This window comes from Eptesicus fuscus, chromosome 5, assembly GCF_027574615.1.
Source record: "Eptesicus fuscus isolate TK198812 chromosome 5, DD_ASM_mEF_20220401, whole genome shotgun sequence".
NCBI classification, from domain to species: Eukaryota; Metazoa; Chordata; class Mammalia; order Chiroptera; family Vespertilionidae; genus Eptesicus; species Eptesicus fuscus.
Genome location: NC_072477.1, coordinates 16,955,178 through 16,970,455, shown reverse-complemented (window position 1 = coordinate 16,970,455; position 15,278 = coordinate 16,955,178). Strand labels below are relative to the sequence as shown.

General features: G+C 41.7%; 1 protein-coding gene across 2 annotated transcripts in view; it reads left to right on the top strand.

Annotated features, from left to right (window-relative positions):
- LOC103292215 (thyrotropin receptor) overlaps positions 1 to 15,278 on the top strand; it is a 79,813-nt gene that overhangs the window by 47,905 nt on the left and 16,630 nt on the right. For both annotated transcript variants that reach the window (XM_054715849.1, XM_054715851.1), the window contains exons 2-4: positions 3,362 to 3,433; positions 8,438 to 8,512; positions 14,022 to 14,096. In XM_054715849.1, the coding sequence (XP_054571824.1) occupies positions 3,362 to 3,433; positions 8,438 to 8,512; positions 14,022 to 14,096 (222 nt within the window). The remainder of the gene's footprint in view (positions 1 to 3,361; positions 3,434 to 8,437; positions 8,513 to 14,021; positions 14,097 to 15,278) is intronic.

The window sequence follows — 15,278 nt, the reverse complement described above, 5'->3', positions numbered from 1 at the left end:
CCTGCCAGTGGCCAGAGGGAAGCTGGTGCCAGCAGTCGGGGGAAAGAAGGCCTACTCTTGCATGAATTTTGTTCATCGGGCCTCTAGTATTAATTATAATAGCTTCAGGTGTACAATGTAGTGATTTGACATTTTTATACCATACAATGTGATCACTCCACTAATTCTAGTAATCATCTGTCACCATGCGAACTTATCACAATATTACTGAATAGGTCCTTTTATTAACTAACTAGAGGCATGGTGCATGAAATTCATGCACGGGGTGAGGGTGTCCTTCAGCCCAGCCTGCACCCTCTTCAATTTGGGACCCCTCAAGGGATGTCCAACTGCCAGTTTAGGCCGGATCCACGGGCAGTTGGATATCCCGCTCACAATATAGGACTGCTGGCTCCCAACTGCTCGCCTGCCTGCCTGACTGATTGCCCTCACCGCTTCTGCCTGCCAGCCTGATCAACACCTAACTGCTCCCTTGCCGGCCCAATTGCCCCTAACTGCCTTCCCCTGATGGCCTGGTCACCCCTAACTGCCCTCCCCTGCCAGCCTGGTCACCCCTAAATGCCCTCCCTGCAGGCCTGGTCTCTCCCAACTGGCCTCCCCTGCAGGCCTGGTCCCCCCCCCAACTGGCCTCCTCTGCAGGCCTGGGTCCCCCTAACTGTCCTCCCCTGCAGGCTTGGTTCCCCCCAACTGCCCTCCCCTGCAGGCCTGGTCTCCCCCAACTGCCCTCCTCAGCCTGCCCGGTGAACCCTAATTGCCCTCCCCTGCAGGTCTGGTCCCCCCGCAACTGCTCTCCCCTGCAGGCCTGGGTCCCCCCAACTATCTTCCCCTATAGGCCTGGTCTCCCCAATTGCCCTCCTCTACCAGCCCGGTCCTCCCCAATTGCCCTCCCCTGCAGGCCTGGGTCCCCCCAACTGTCCTCCCCTGCAGGCCTGGGCCCTCCCCTGCAGGCCTTGTCTCCCCCAACTGCTCTCCCCTGCTGGCCCTGTCCCCCCTCCCAACTGCCCTCCCCTGCTGGCCCAGTTCCCCCCCAGCTGCCTTCCCCTGTAGGCCTGGTCCCCCCCAACTGCCCTCCCCTACAGGCCTGGTCTCCCACAACTGCCCTCCCCTGTAGGCCATCTTGTGGAAGCCATCTTGTGTCCACATGGGGGAAGCCATCTTTGACCACATAGAGGCAGCCATCTTGTGTGTTGGAGTGACAGTCAATTTGCATATTACTCTTTTATTAGATAGGATTTGGCCCTGCTGAGGCTTTGATTTGGAAAGTCATGGATATAATGCTCAATAAGCAGACATGATATACCAAGTAAAAGGAACTGCTACAAATGGGCTGCTAGTAATGTGATAGTAATGTGTTGAGGGGTGGTGGGGGGAAGGGTTCTATTGCCCTGTGACTAGGTCTTAGACATTTATCGAGCCTGTCCCTAGACTGTGAACTTCACAGGATTTCTCAGTTTTTTCCCCCTCCCCTTTGTAGGACAGAATGGTTACACTGGGCTGGAGTTGGGCATTTCCCTTCCCCAGGGCAGTTAGGCTGTGGTTACCTAGTTCCCCTGAGGCAGGCCTTGCTAAGAACAGAGCACTCTGGTGTGTTTCCAAACAGTTCCTCTTCCCCTCTCTTTGCTAGAAGCACAGGGGAGGTTTTCTCTGATATTTACTATTAGAACCTGGTCAAGATAATGGAGGTAAATCTCCCAAAATTGTGGAGGTCCCTCTATGACTGGGTCCCTCTGGAGTTTTCAATTCTCAGAATTGTCCACACTGGGCCTCCAGTGATTTGTCAATCACAGTTCAGGTTTTCGTACACTGGGCACTCATGGTTTCCCTCATGAGCCTCTGCTCTGGGAAGGGAGACCCCCTGTATCTGGCTATCTCCCCAGTTTGCCCTATGTCTTCCCTCATGTGTACAAGAAGAGTTGTTGATTTTTTTCTTTTTCAGTCTGATCAGCTTTTTCCTTGTTAGGATGGAGGGCTGACTTTCAGCGCCCTGACAAGCAGGAATGGAAACTGGAAGTACTAAACACAGGCATGGGCAAAAGTAGGCTTACAGTTGTGAGTATATAAGACAGTTTATTCTGTGTTTCTTTAATTTATTAATTATTGTATTATTTTCCAAATGAACAACTATAAGCCTACTTTTGCCCACCCCTGTATATTTCAATCACTGCAGAAATTAGTAGTTCAAAGCATGCATAGATCAAGGGAATTGATTGTTGAGAAACAACCCTGAAGCTTGGAGAGGAAAATACATAATTTCCATCTAAATCTTCAAATAAGGTAATAAATGAATGATGTATGATTGCCAATTTTTAAATAGCATAATGGATCCATGGGGAAGGTGGTGCACACAGTGAGTTATTACCTTTTTGCAATGTGAGCTAGACAGTAGGTACACCTTTTTTTCATTCAGAATTCTATTCAAGCAGTTGCTATAGCAAAGAAAGCAAGTAAAAAATGGGCTCCTAGTTGGAGAGACATACTGTAAGGCATGAAGATCTCGTAGTGTCTATAAGAAAAACAGTCTCAGACTTCTGAAAAGTATCCAACAAAGCAAATTGGAAGAAAAGCCACAACCTCTCAATTTCATATGCAACAAAGATACCATGATCCTGAGGAGAATTAGCCCTTGTCAGTCAGCTGTTTCCAACCTGCAGCAAGTAGATGATTTAATAAGGTACTAGTGGAAAAGACCTTTGTTCAGGCAAAAAATTTTAATCCTTAAGATATAGCAAATCCTTTTTTTTTTAATATTCACCCAAGGATATGGTTTTTATTGATTTTAGAGAGAAGAAGGGAGGGCGAGAGAAGGAGTGAGAAAGAGTGATGTGAGAGAGAAACATCAATTGGTTGCTTTCCTTACATGTCCCAACAGGGGATCAAACATGTGCCCTGACTGGGAATCAAACCCAAAACCATTTGGTGTATGGGATGGCATTTCAACCAACTGAGCCACCAGGCCAGGGCTCAAATACATTTAATTACTCTTAATATTCTAATGGCATTCTAAGACATTTCCATTGACAAGTCCATGATATGAATTCTGTAGTCCTGATAAACTTATGAATGTATGATGTTGCCCTTTAGTTAACAAATTGAATATGATGTTAGACACGGTATACCAGTTTACTGCTAATTCAGAGATGAAGTTTAAAGATTTGTTTTCTGCATTTGATTCTCACTCTTATTTCTTGTTTTGTTGAGAAAACATGTATTTTGTTTTTTCATGGTGTATTAATTTTTTTATTATGTATGATGAAATATATATTGTAAGAACCATCATGCCTCTATGTGTTCTGTATAATTAAGATGAGTTATTAGAAAAGTCCAATGATTAAAACTTTAATTGTGTAACTTATTTTTATAGGAAGTTTACAGAGACTCATCTGAAAACCATTCCCAGTCATGCATTTTCAAATCTGCCCAATATTTCCAGGATGTAAGTCATTTTTTTAATATCAAAAAGTTTGCAATTGTGACATGCTATGTTCCAAATGTCTTCTATCCAGAAAAATAATGTATGTATGTAATGTATATGAAGTTTTTATGTATAAAATGTTTATTTTGTTTTGCTACATCTCCATTCCCTAATTCCTAAGTGATTTTTTAAAGCTAATATAAATTTTAATTAATTTGGTCTTGAACATTTAATAATTCTTAATGTATTTTAATGTATCTTGGGATGTGGCAAAATCTTAGCTGGCAATCTCTCCCATAAACAGATTTCTCTGTCTATAATTGATCTATCCTAATTACCGATTCTTGATTCACTTTTTACCACTAGTATGAATGCTTACATTTTGCCATAAATGTAGCCAATGATGTCTGATTTCACTATTACCTAATATAACTAATTCCTGAGTGAGTATATCTAGTCCTGACCTGTTATTAAAAGTTCAGGCCTGCATTACAACCTTCCTTCCAAATATCATGACCTTGATGTCCCACAAACAGTACACACTCAGTATAACCCAAAATAAACTCTTCATCTTCCCCTAAACTGCTCCTTCCCTACTCCTCCTTTTAACAGCACTGTCATTTAGTGGCTTGTAAGCTAAAAACTTCAAATTCCCCTGTAGCTCTTCCTTTTCCCTCATCTCCTTTATACAATTTCCTATTCTGTGTCTTCACTTGTCTGTGGAGACTCATATGAGAGGTATATTAACTGAATCATGGGGGAGGGGGGGGGAATAGTCAGGGAAGGCTTCCTGGAGGAAATGGCACCTAATTTGCAATCTGCATTATCTGGCTAAATAATTGAACAAAAAATAAGTAGAAAGAGAGTTCCAATCAGAAGAGAAAAGCCTTGGCTGTCTGTGAAATTAAAATAAATTTCTCGAGGCTGTGAAGGAACAGTAGAGAAAAATAAGACTGGGAGGAGGTAAGCAAGTACAGGGCCTGTGAATCAATGGAAGGAGTTTGAAATCTTCCCTAAGGGCTTAGTCACTGAATGGTTACAAGCAGGAAAGTGACAGATCAGATATTCTAGAAACCTTCCCTTGACTATGCGGTGGACAGAAGTAGAAGTGGAGCAAGACTGAAGATAGGAAGCCAGTGAGGAGGTTGAATCAGGGTCCTGGGGAAGAGGAGAGGGAGAACTGAATGATGTTGGTTATGTGGGAATAAAGAAAAAGTGACCAGATGTGAGAAATAAATAGGAATACATAATAAACTAGAAAGTTGATTGATTTTGATGGGGAGGGAGATGGAGAAGAATTTAATTCAATTTTCTGACTCGGACACCTGTGTGGTTGATGAGCATATTTGCCAAGATAGAGATGTTTTCTGTACATTTGCTGTGGAGATGCAGGGGGTAAGTTAGGAATTCAATTTGGGGCATATGACATTTAAGGTGCCTTTAGCACATCAAAGTAGACATTATGACATAATTTTTTCACTTATTCATTCAAGAAATATTTATTCAGTCCATATTATGTGCCAATTGTTGTTCTAAGAGATAGGCATATACCAGGGAACAAGTGGAAAAAGATCCATGCCCCTGTGGAGCTTGCATTTGAATGGAAGGAAATAGACAATTAATCAAAAAATGTAACAAATTATATATATATACATATATATATATAAATATATATATATATATATATATATATATATATATATATATACACTAGAGGCCCGGTGCACGAAATTCGTGCCTGGGAGGGGCGTGTCCCTCAGCTCGGCCTGCACCCTCTCCAATCTGGGACCCCTCAAAGGATGTCCTACTGCTGGTTTACATGGATCAGCCATGGAGGTGTGGCCAGCCTGGGTAAGGGGCTTTTTTTCTTTTCTTTTCTTTTTTCAGTGCCTCCTTGAGCGGAGGCCAGGGCCAGCTGGAAGCAGGTATCTGGGATTTATTTATCTTCTATAATTGAAACTTTGTAGCCTTGAGCGGAGGCTAGGGCTGGCCAGGGCGGGCAGGACGCTTGGTTTCTCCCATCGCCGGGGGCAACCCAAGCCTCCTGCTCACTCCAGCTCCATGGCTGCCACCAGCATTGGTAGGTTAATTTGCATACTTGCTCCTGATTGGCTGGTGGGTGTAGCTAAGTGATGGTTAATTTGCATGCTTCTCTTTTATTAGTGTAGATACTAATTTAGAAGGGACTTGTGGATATGGTAAAAAGAAAAAAAAAGCAGAGTAAGGAGGACTAGAAGTGGGTATGTTGGGGTTCTCAGGGGGAAGATCTGGGTGGACACTCGACATGAGAGTCATAATCAGGTATTTGTAACTTTGAACAGGGAAAGGAGTCAGTAGAGAGGGAGAGACTAAAAAAAAAGTGAAGAAAGAACCATTTTTAAGAGCACCAAGGAGCGGGACTGACTTTTTACAGAAGATGGTGACTTTTTACAATGCAATAAGAAAGTAATAGTAAGAGGGGGCAGGTGCAGGTATATTAATAGGCTTATTGGAAGGGACTTCAAGAAATCCTTATCTCAAGGTTTCTTTCTTTTCTACAAATTATTAAAAGAGCATACTCTCAACCATAAAATAAAATTAAAAAAATAAAAAGAGTATGTACTAATATTGAGGGTAGAGCTGGCAGAGTTAGAAATTTGAAAAGGTTTGAAATGAATGTGATGAGCAATTAAAGAAAGCAGATTGACTTAGATATATAAAGGTCTTGCTGAAGATTCCTCCAGGGAGACTGTGCTAGATTCTCCAGTCTGGGTTAAGTGAGCCCGAACCCCATCAAAGCATTTATCACCCTATATGTTAATCCCATTTACCTGCCTATATTGCTGTGAGTTTCTGGAAGCTAGGGAACATGTCTCTTTGGTCATTTGTTGAATGAAAGCACACACACATACATGAATCATCATCAAAGAGGTGATATATCTAGGGGGCAACAGAGAGATCACCAAAGAGACCCTAGGTAGGTTTTCCTGGGACAGTACAAATTCTCACCTATTATTCTGGCATACTATTAGCACCCTGTTTTAACTCACAAAAATATCCTATTTTGCATGATAAATGTTATGTTCGCCCTAGTGGTTACATAATACTTAAATGGTAAGAAAAAATTTGAGGAAGAAGTAGGATCTGGTTTTTCTTGGTTATAAAAATGGGATTAGCAAGTAGAGAATCACTCCTTTCATTCCCCCTGATAAATGGTTCCTACATGTTGGTTCCCCCAATAAAACCTTGAGAAAGCTCTGCACTTCTGAACTAGAAAAGTCAAGAGAAAATTTGGAGCAAATGGATATGATGCTAAGTTAGATGAACAAGTTCACAGCCTTCAAAATTAATCTTGTCTTTCAGATTGCTCAGCTTCATCTGTTATAAATACCCACGATCTCTACACAATTATTTTCTTTTTTTTTCTTTTTTATATATATATTTTTAATATATTTTATTGATTTGTTACAGAGAGGAAGAGAGAGGGATAGAGAGTTAGAGGGATAGAGGTTGCGGGGATGTGCCCGCAACCAAGGTACATGCCCTTGACCGGAATCGAACCTGGGACCCTTGAGTCCGCAGGCCGACGCTCTATCCACTGAGCCAAACCGGTTTCGGCTCTACACAATTATTTTCAACATCTCCTATTGCTTTCTCTATGTTTTAGAGATGATATTTGGATCAAAATAATTTATGTAACGTTATCCACAAGTGGCAATAGCTTGGCAGACCTGATAAATCAAAAGGATAACTGTTTACAGAATAGACCATTCAAAACAAAAAATCACAGGACCTTTAGAATATTCACAATAACCATGGTAAAAACTCAAATGGAGCAGTCAGAGGTCTTCTTAATAACACTGTGTTAATGAAAATATTTTACTGACAGATTCAGTATACGCCAGTGATTCTCAACCATGCCTACAGATTAGAGTCATCTGAAAAGCTTTATAAAATAAAAGTGTTTGTCCCACCCCTCACAAACATTGACTTAATTGTCCTGGACCAAGTTTTAGACATTTCTGTTTTAAAAACCTTCCAGATAGTTCAATTGTATGGCCAGAGTTGAGAATCTTCACTAAGGCTACATGTGGACATCATCTGTCAATTGTTAATTTTCCCAAATGTCATAGAAATGCCTCTCAATAAAAATCAGTCACTGAATTTGGCTGTTAGTCATTCTCATCACAAGATGGAATTTGAGATTATTTGAAATGTCATTCCTTATGTGTTCTTGTAGTTAGACATTTCTCTTTCCCCCATTTTAGTACTTAAAAATTTTTATTTGAGTTATCTTTTGCTCCCAAAGTTCAAAACAAACCTTGAATTTTCAACTTCATCAAAATCAAGAATAGAAGTATTGAGATAATATGTAGTCACCACCCTCTGGAATTTTCCACTAGAGCAATGTGGATTTTGCTTCATCTTCTTTGAAACTACCTCTCTAATTCCATGCTCTTAGGTACACCACTAAAAATGCCTCTTATTCATTTTTTTTCCATGTCTTTCATGTTCTGCTCTTTTGAGTAATGCACCTATTCATGCATTCACTTAATACATATTTATTGGGAGTCTACTACATGCCACACACTCTGAAAGGGACTCAAGATTCAATGGCTACCAGAAACTAACATGGTTCTCCATTTCAGAGAATTTTCAGTGTAATGAGATAACACAAATCAAATATCATCCTAACAGTTGCCAAGTTGCTCTGTGATAATTAGGGAAAGGAATTCATGGTAATATGAGGATATATTACAAAAAATTTGACCCAATCAGGAAATTTGGGGAAAGCTTCTAAAAGAAGTATCAGTTAAATGAAACCTGAAAGATCAATAGGACTTCATGTATTTGGGAAACTTTCAGGTATCACCAGATCTAAAAATAGTAGTAACTAATTATAACATAATTAGGAAGAAACCATGAGGATTACATATGTTTTATGATCTGGGAGGCCCCTGACAAAGACATTACATCAAAACAGTATGCTTGGAGTTCACAACCCTACTAACTTTTTACTTTGTCTTATATTTTTGTGATGTTCAGCTACTTATCCATAGATACAACTCTGCAGCGGCTGGAATCACATTCCTTCTACAATTTGAGTAAAATGACGCACATGTAAGTACAATGAAAAATGGAGCATAGACCCAAGTTACTGCCCCTCTCGATTGCTAATTTGGGGGTTCCATATGGCAGTGACAGTCCAAGTATGGCTGATGGGAAGGCCATATGGGGAGATCCTTAGGTTACATGATGATGCAGAAGGCCCCACCTGAACCTAGCCTTCTAGCAATCCCCAGGCATTGAACCCACCAGAATAATCCAGACACCAGCTGAATATCAACCAGTAATCCCAGTGGATTGCACATGGAACAGAAGAACAGCCCAGTTAAGCACTGCCTGAAATAATAATCCACAGAACTGAGCTGTAATAAAATGATTGTTATTTTAGCCACTTTGTTTGGGGTAATTTAATAGCCAGGCCATTATATATCAGTTAACAATTGGTAAAAGACACTGAGGATTGGCAAGAGAAAACTGCAAGACTGGCAGGTCTCTTTGTAAGTTATTGAGGGTCCTAAGTGGAAACAAACCAAGTTTTTCCTGAGTTTTAAACTTAAGCTGGGATACTATTTGGACCCCAAAGTGTGTATCAGATAAAAATTTATACCTGTACTTGTATGCATGCATATTAGTATAATCAATGGACACAGACACTGGGGCGGTGGGGGAATGGCTGGGGCGAGGGGGTCAATTGGGGAAAAAGAAGACATATGTAAAACTTTAGGCAATAAAAATAAATTAATTAAATAAATAAGTAAATAAATAAATAAAGATTTATACCTGTAAAATGAAACACTAGTCACTTCCATCTACCAACTACTGAATGCCTTCTGTAGGCAAGCACTCTGCTGAAAGTGCTTCACATATACTGTCCCATTTAATCTCACTAAGCCTCAGTTTCCCCCATGTAAAATGAAGATGGTAACACACAGCTGACAGAGCTCTTGCCCACGTTACTCAGCTAAGAAATCAAAATCAGAATTTGAAACCAATAGTGTCTGCCTCCAAAAGTAATGCAAGCCCATAATATCTCTTTAATGAAAATCAGACATAATTAAGGAAACCACTGCCTTCAGAAGGATGTTTTTACTTTTATGTGAATTTTTTAAAAATCACAAGTAAATAAAAATTCTACAGCTGGGTAGGTCAAATGTGTGGTTTTTGGCAGATAGTATGATAAGATTTCATTTTGCTGATTCACTAAATTGAATCAAGTGGTTTATTGGAGGTCTTAGAACACAAGTCTTCGTCCGAAGTATTTTATAATCACTAGAGGCCCGTGCACGAAATTCGTGCCCAGGTGGGTGGGGGGTCCCCTCAGCCCAGCCTGCACCCTCTCCAATCGGGGACTCCTCAGGGGATGTCCGACTGCCAGTTTAGGCCCAATCCCAGGGATCAGGCCTAAACCAACAGTTGGGCATCTCTCTCACAATCCGGGACTGCTGGCTCCTAACTGCTCACCTGCCTGCCTGCCTGATTGCCCCTAACTGCCCCCCCCCTGCCAGCCAGATCATTCCTAACTGCCTCTGTCTGCCAGCCTGATTGCCCCCTCTGCCCCCCCGCCAGTCTGGTTGCCCCACACAACCTGCTGTTTAGTTGTTTGGTTATCCCTCACCTACCCCCCTGCTGGCCTGGTCACCCCACGCAGCCTGCTGTTCATTCATTTTGGTCATCTCTCACTAACCCCCCTGCCTGCCTTGTCACCCCAAGCAGCCTGCTGGTCGTTACTGTTACTGTGATGGCATCCCAGACAATTTGCATATTCCTCTATTATTAGATAGATAAGAGTAGCAACATGTATCTTCCAGACCATTTGAAAAAATCACTTTTATAAAGTCCTATTTCTAGTAGAAAATCTGCTGATAAGCTTACATTTTCCTCAATCCGCTTAAAAAATTTGAACATTTACAAACTATTTGAATTAACATCTATTATTTGTAATTCCCCAATAAATTAGAAGATGCACCAAAATCATAAATATTACCTTTTGGTTACAGATTATTTTCCCCCAGTTACATAATGGAGTGTTAGTGGTAAAAGACCTCATTGATAATTATCAAAGTAGAATACTAAGATTTCTTTCATTGAAAAGCCTTGATAATGTAGGAGATCACTTATTCTGTGAATTTATAGGCTATTACTGAAAATGAGAGCTAATTTAAAAATCAGGACTTAAGCAGCTAAGGATATATTCCAAGAACTTTGTCAGATGTTATACTTTTTGACCCAGTAATTTCATATCTATAAATTCCCCTAATAAAATAAACAGAGGAGAAAAAGTTTGCATAAAAAGCCATTTGTCTCAAAGTTAATCTATAATAGCAAAAATTTGGAAAATACTCAAATGCTGAGCTAGGAGAATGGTTTAATATGAAACACTAAGAAACCATTGGATTTCTATTTTTATAGACTATTTGATCCCAGATGAAATGCTTTTGACATAATGCTACTTCAACATATATATACTAGAGGCCCAATGCATGAAATTCATGCAAGAGTAGGCCTTCCTTCCCCCGGCTGCTGGCACTGGCTTCCCTCTGGCACTCGGGAACTGGGCTTCCCTCCAGCCACCAGCAGTCACCCAGGACCTGGGCTTCCCTTGCAGCCCTGGCTTCATCTGGAAGGACGTCCAGAAGAACATCCAGAAGGACGTCGGTCTAATTAGCAAAATATATATATTAGAGGCCCAGTGCACGAATTCATGCACCAGTGGGGTCCCTCGGCCTGGCCTGCGGGATTGGGCTGAAACCAGCTCTCCGACATACCCCAAGGGGTCCCAGATTGCGAGAGGGCACAGGCCAGGCTGAAGGACCCCACTGGTGCACGATCAGGGCTGGGGTAGGATGCAGGAAGTTGGCCAGCTTGTGAGAGACCACAGGAGGGCTCCAGGGTGTGTCCAGCTCATCTCACTCAGTCTGATTGGCCGGGCCCCAGCAGCAAGCTAACCTACCAGTTGGAGCATCTACCCCCTGGTGGTCAGTGCACGTCATAGCAAGCGGTTAAGTGGCCTTAGCATATCATTAGCATATTATGCTTTATTGGTTGAACGGATGACCAGACAACTGGACACTTACATATTAGGCTTTTATTATATAGGCCCAGTGTATGGGATTCATGCACTGGTGGGGAGCATGGCCTGCGGGGATTGGCCCGCTGTGGGAGCACCACTCATCCCGATCAGCCGAGCGGTTGCAGCGGGAGCAGCCACTCATCCCAGTCAGCCGAGTGGGGCTCCCACTGTGGTAGTGCGCTGACCACCAGGGGGAAACTTCTGCGTTGAGTGTGCATCATAGTGACTGGTCGACTGGTCATTCTGGTCATTCTGCTGTTCGGTCACTGGACTTTTATTATATTGGATATATTATATCCTATATAGGATTACTAGAGAGACGAGAGAGAGAGAGAGAGAGAAGAGAGAGAGAGAGAGAGAGAGAGAGAGAACCACAGCTGGTTTTCTTTGAATCATGGAATGATGTTTAAAACTTTTTACCATGTATATACATTATCTGTATAGTCCGTTGAAATAAACATTTTAAAAATTAAAGTTTCCTTCAATATGCATTAATCTTGAGATTAATACTTGATGTTAAAATACATGGGTGATTTATTATGTGATAAAAACCTATCATAAAATATTACTTTAAAATTAATTTACCTAATTCTAGTCCCAGTTTTTTTCCTTTAAAATGTTTTTATTTAAAAATATTCTATATAATAAAAGCCTAATATGCTAAGTGTCCGGTCGTCCAGTGACTGGTCGACTGTTCCACCAATCAAAGCATAATATGCTAATGATATACTAAGGCCACTCAACTGCTCGCTATGACATGCACTGACCACCAGGGGGCAGATGCTCCAACCAGTAGGTTAGCTTGCTGCTGGGGTCCGGCCAATCGGGACTGACCAAGAGAGTCCGGACACGCCCTGAAGCCTTCCCACGGTCCCTCCTTAGCTGGCCAACCTCCTGTGTCCCTCCCCAACCCCAATCATGCACCAGTGGGGTCCCTCGGCCTGGCCTGTGCCCTCTCGCAATCTGGGACCCCTCAGGGGTGGGGGAGGTGTCAGAGAGCTGGTTTCAGCCTGATCCCGCAAGCCAGGCTGAGGGACCCCACTGGTGCACGAATTCATGCACCCGGCCTCTAGTAATAAAATAATCATTTATAGAGCCCTCACTGTGTGCTAGGTCACATGTCAAATTCCTTATGGGCATTATTTAGTCCTAACAAGAGTCCTATGGAACAGGTGCTGTTATTGTCCCTATTTACATATGAGGAAACTGTGGCTCAAAAAGGTCAAGGAACCTGCCCAGGTTATACAGCCAGCAGTGGCAGAGCCAAGGTTCAATCCCAGGTCCACCTTACTATTCAGCAATAGATAGTAGCCAACTTCTGACACATGCTATTCATGGATGAACCTCACAGACATTATGCTAAAGGAAAGAAGCCAGACATGGAAGACTACATATTTATCATCCCATTGATATGAAATGCCCAGATAAGGCACATGTATAGAGATAGAAAGCACATTAGTGGATTCTTGCATGGCAGAGAGGGTGGGAATTAACTGCAAATGGGCCAATGATAGGTCATTGATAGGCCCTAAAACTGGATTGTGACGATGGTTGCACAATTCCACAAATTTACCAGAAATCATCTAATTACTGGTATATACCTGCAATGCATGAATATTACAGAAACTCTCCTTCACTAAAACCATTAAAAACAAAATTCCAGAGGCCAGATTCTAAGTCTTTGAATTGTCACCACCAACAACTAAATGCAGGTTCCTTTAGGCATCAAGCCTAAGGAAAGGCTGTGTGCGGGACCCTCCGTCCTCTTCATACAAGCACAAGGAGCACCTTGAAACTCTTAACCAATCTAGTATGTTGACTACATTTAATTTTATCAATGATAGCCATTTCTAACAACTACTAATTTCACTCATGCTAACTGTGATGAGCATGCATATAAACCCAACCACGTAAGTTACAGACATACGTGATATCACACCATATAAGTTACAGAAACACATGATATCACACCACATGTGCTGAAGAGTCTTAAATGACTGACATAGGAAAATAAACCCAAGGGAACTGTTGACACGACATCTACTGCTTCTGAAATAGCGATTAACAGAGAGCTCTCATCACCCTCATTACCTTGCTGCCATCCATCTAATGTACTCAACTCCCACCCAGGGCCAGGACACTTGCTACAGTGAACAATAAAGATTTCTGTCTTCCACAAGCCACTGAGGAGGCTTTCCTTTCCTATTTACATCTGAGAGTTTGAAAGGGCTCTGAGACTGCAATTAGGAGAAAAGTTGCCCTAAATTCAAAGGAACCAAAACTAAGCAAAGGATGTGAGGATGCTGAACAGCTGCTGTGTCCCTGTGAGGAGCCAGCAGTCCTTTATTGCCCATGACTCCCGGCAGGAACCGTCCGTGGGGTGCCACGTCAATGTGTATTCCTTGCATGTTAAAGCTGACTTATGTTGTTTTATCTTTGATAAGAACAGAAATGGGTGTATTATGGTGAACGTGCTCCTTGTAACTTTTACAGAGAGATTCGGAATACGAGAAGCTTAACTTACATAGATCCTGGTGCCTTAAAAGAGCTGCCTCTTCTGAAGTTCCTGTAAGTATTAACTCCATTCCAATCCCATTTTTAAAAAATTTTTTCTAGATGATTATGTTATTATCTACCAGAATTCTCCCTAGGATGATGTGGGCCAGGACCATTTGAGTGGTTTAATTTCTGAGTTAAACCACTAGTCGCAACCCATAGGTTGAGAACCGCTGCTGTAGAGCCTAAGACCATCAGAAAACACAGATATTTATATTACGATTCATGATAGTAGCAAAATTATAGTTATGAAGTAGCAATGAAAATGATTTTATGGTTGGGGGTCTCCACAACATGAGGAACTGTATTCAAGGGTCGCAGCAATAGGAAGGTTGAGAACCACTGCTCTAGAGGAAGTCAGGTCAGAATTTGCCTGAGAAGACACACCAGTGGAACTAGAGTTTTCTCTACTGGAAGACTTTCTGTAAAGCTTCACTGATAGTGTGTAGATCTCACCCCATCTGTTTCTACTACCTATATTCTAGTAGCTGCAACAGATGTTAAACCAACTAAATCTGGGAGGCATCAGAACCTGAGAGTGTTTGTATTCATGCTGTTCATGCACATCTTTTCATTTTGGCATTTTGCCCTGATGATACAAACTATGAAAAGTGAAGATGTGTTTGATTGCTTTCCTTGGCTGGACACACTTGTTAAATGGTACTGCTGCCATGGTGCCCCCAGTGACTGCCTTGGGAAAAGCATTCTTGGCAAAATAATGAACACAATACGTATAATGTAGATTTGGAAAGAGGAAGCTTTGCTTGGAGTTGGGTAATGGTATTGTCTTCCTTTCCCATCCTCCCTTTATTTTATCCCCCAGACACACACAGGCACATCCGCAATGTGCTCCAATTAAAATAAGGAAATGAGAGAGATTAAAATAAGGAAATGAGAGAGAGAGAGAGAGAGAGAGAGAGAGAGAGAGAGAGAGAGAGAGAAGCCTGAATTCCTTTTCCTAGGAATCTTACTTGGTTCAAATAATCCCAAGATTTTTCTAAAAAGAAAACATGTTTTGACACTGGTGAACAAGAATAGGTTATTCCACTGGAGGGAACATCATCTCATCCAAGGATCAGAACTTGCCCATGTCCACTCAGCTATTTAGTGAAGGAATTAGGATTTGACTGCCGTCTGACCTCAGAACCAATGCTTTAAGCTTTTACATTATTCTACTTCCTATGTGTTAATTTC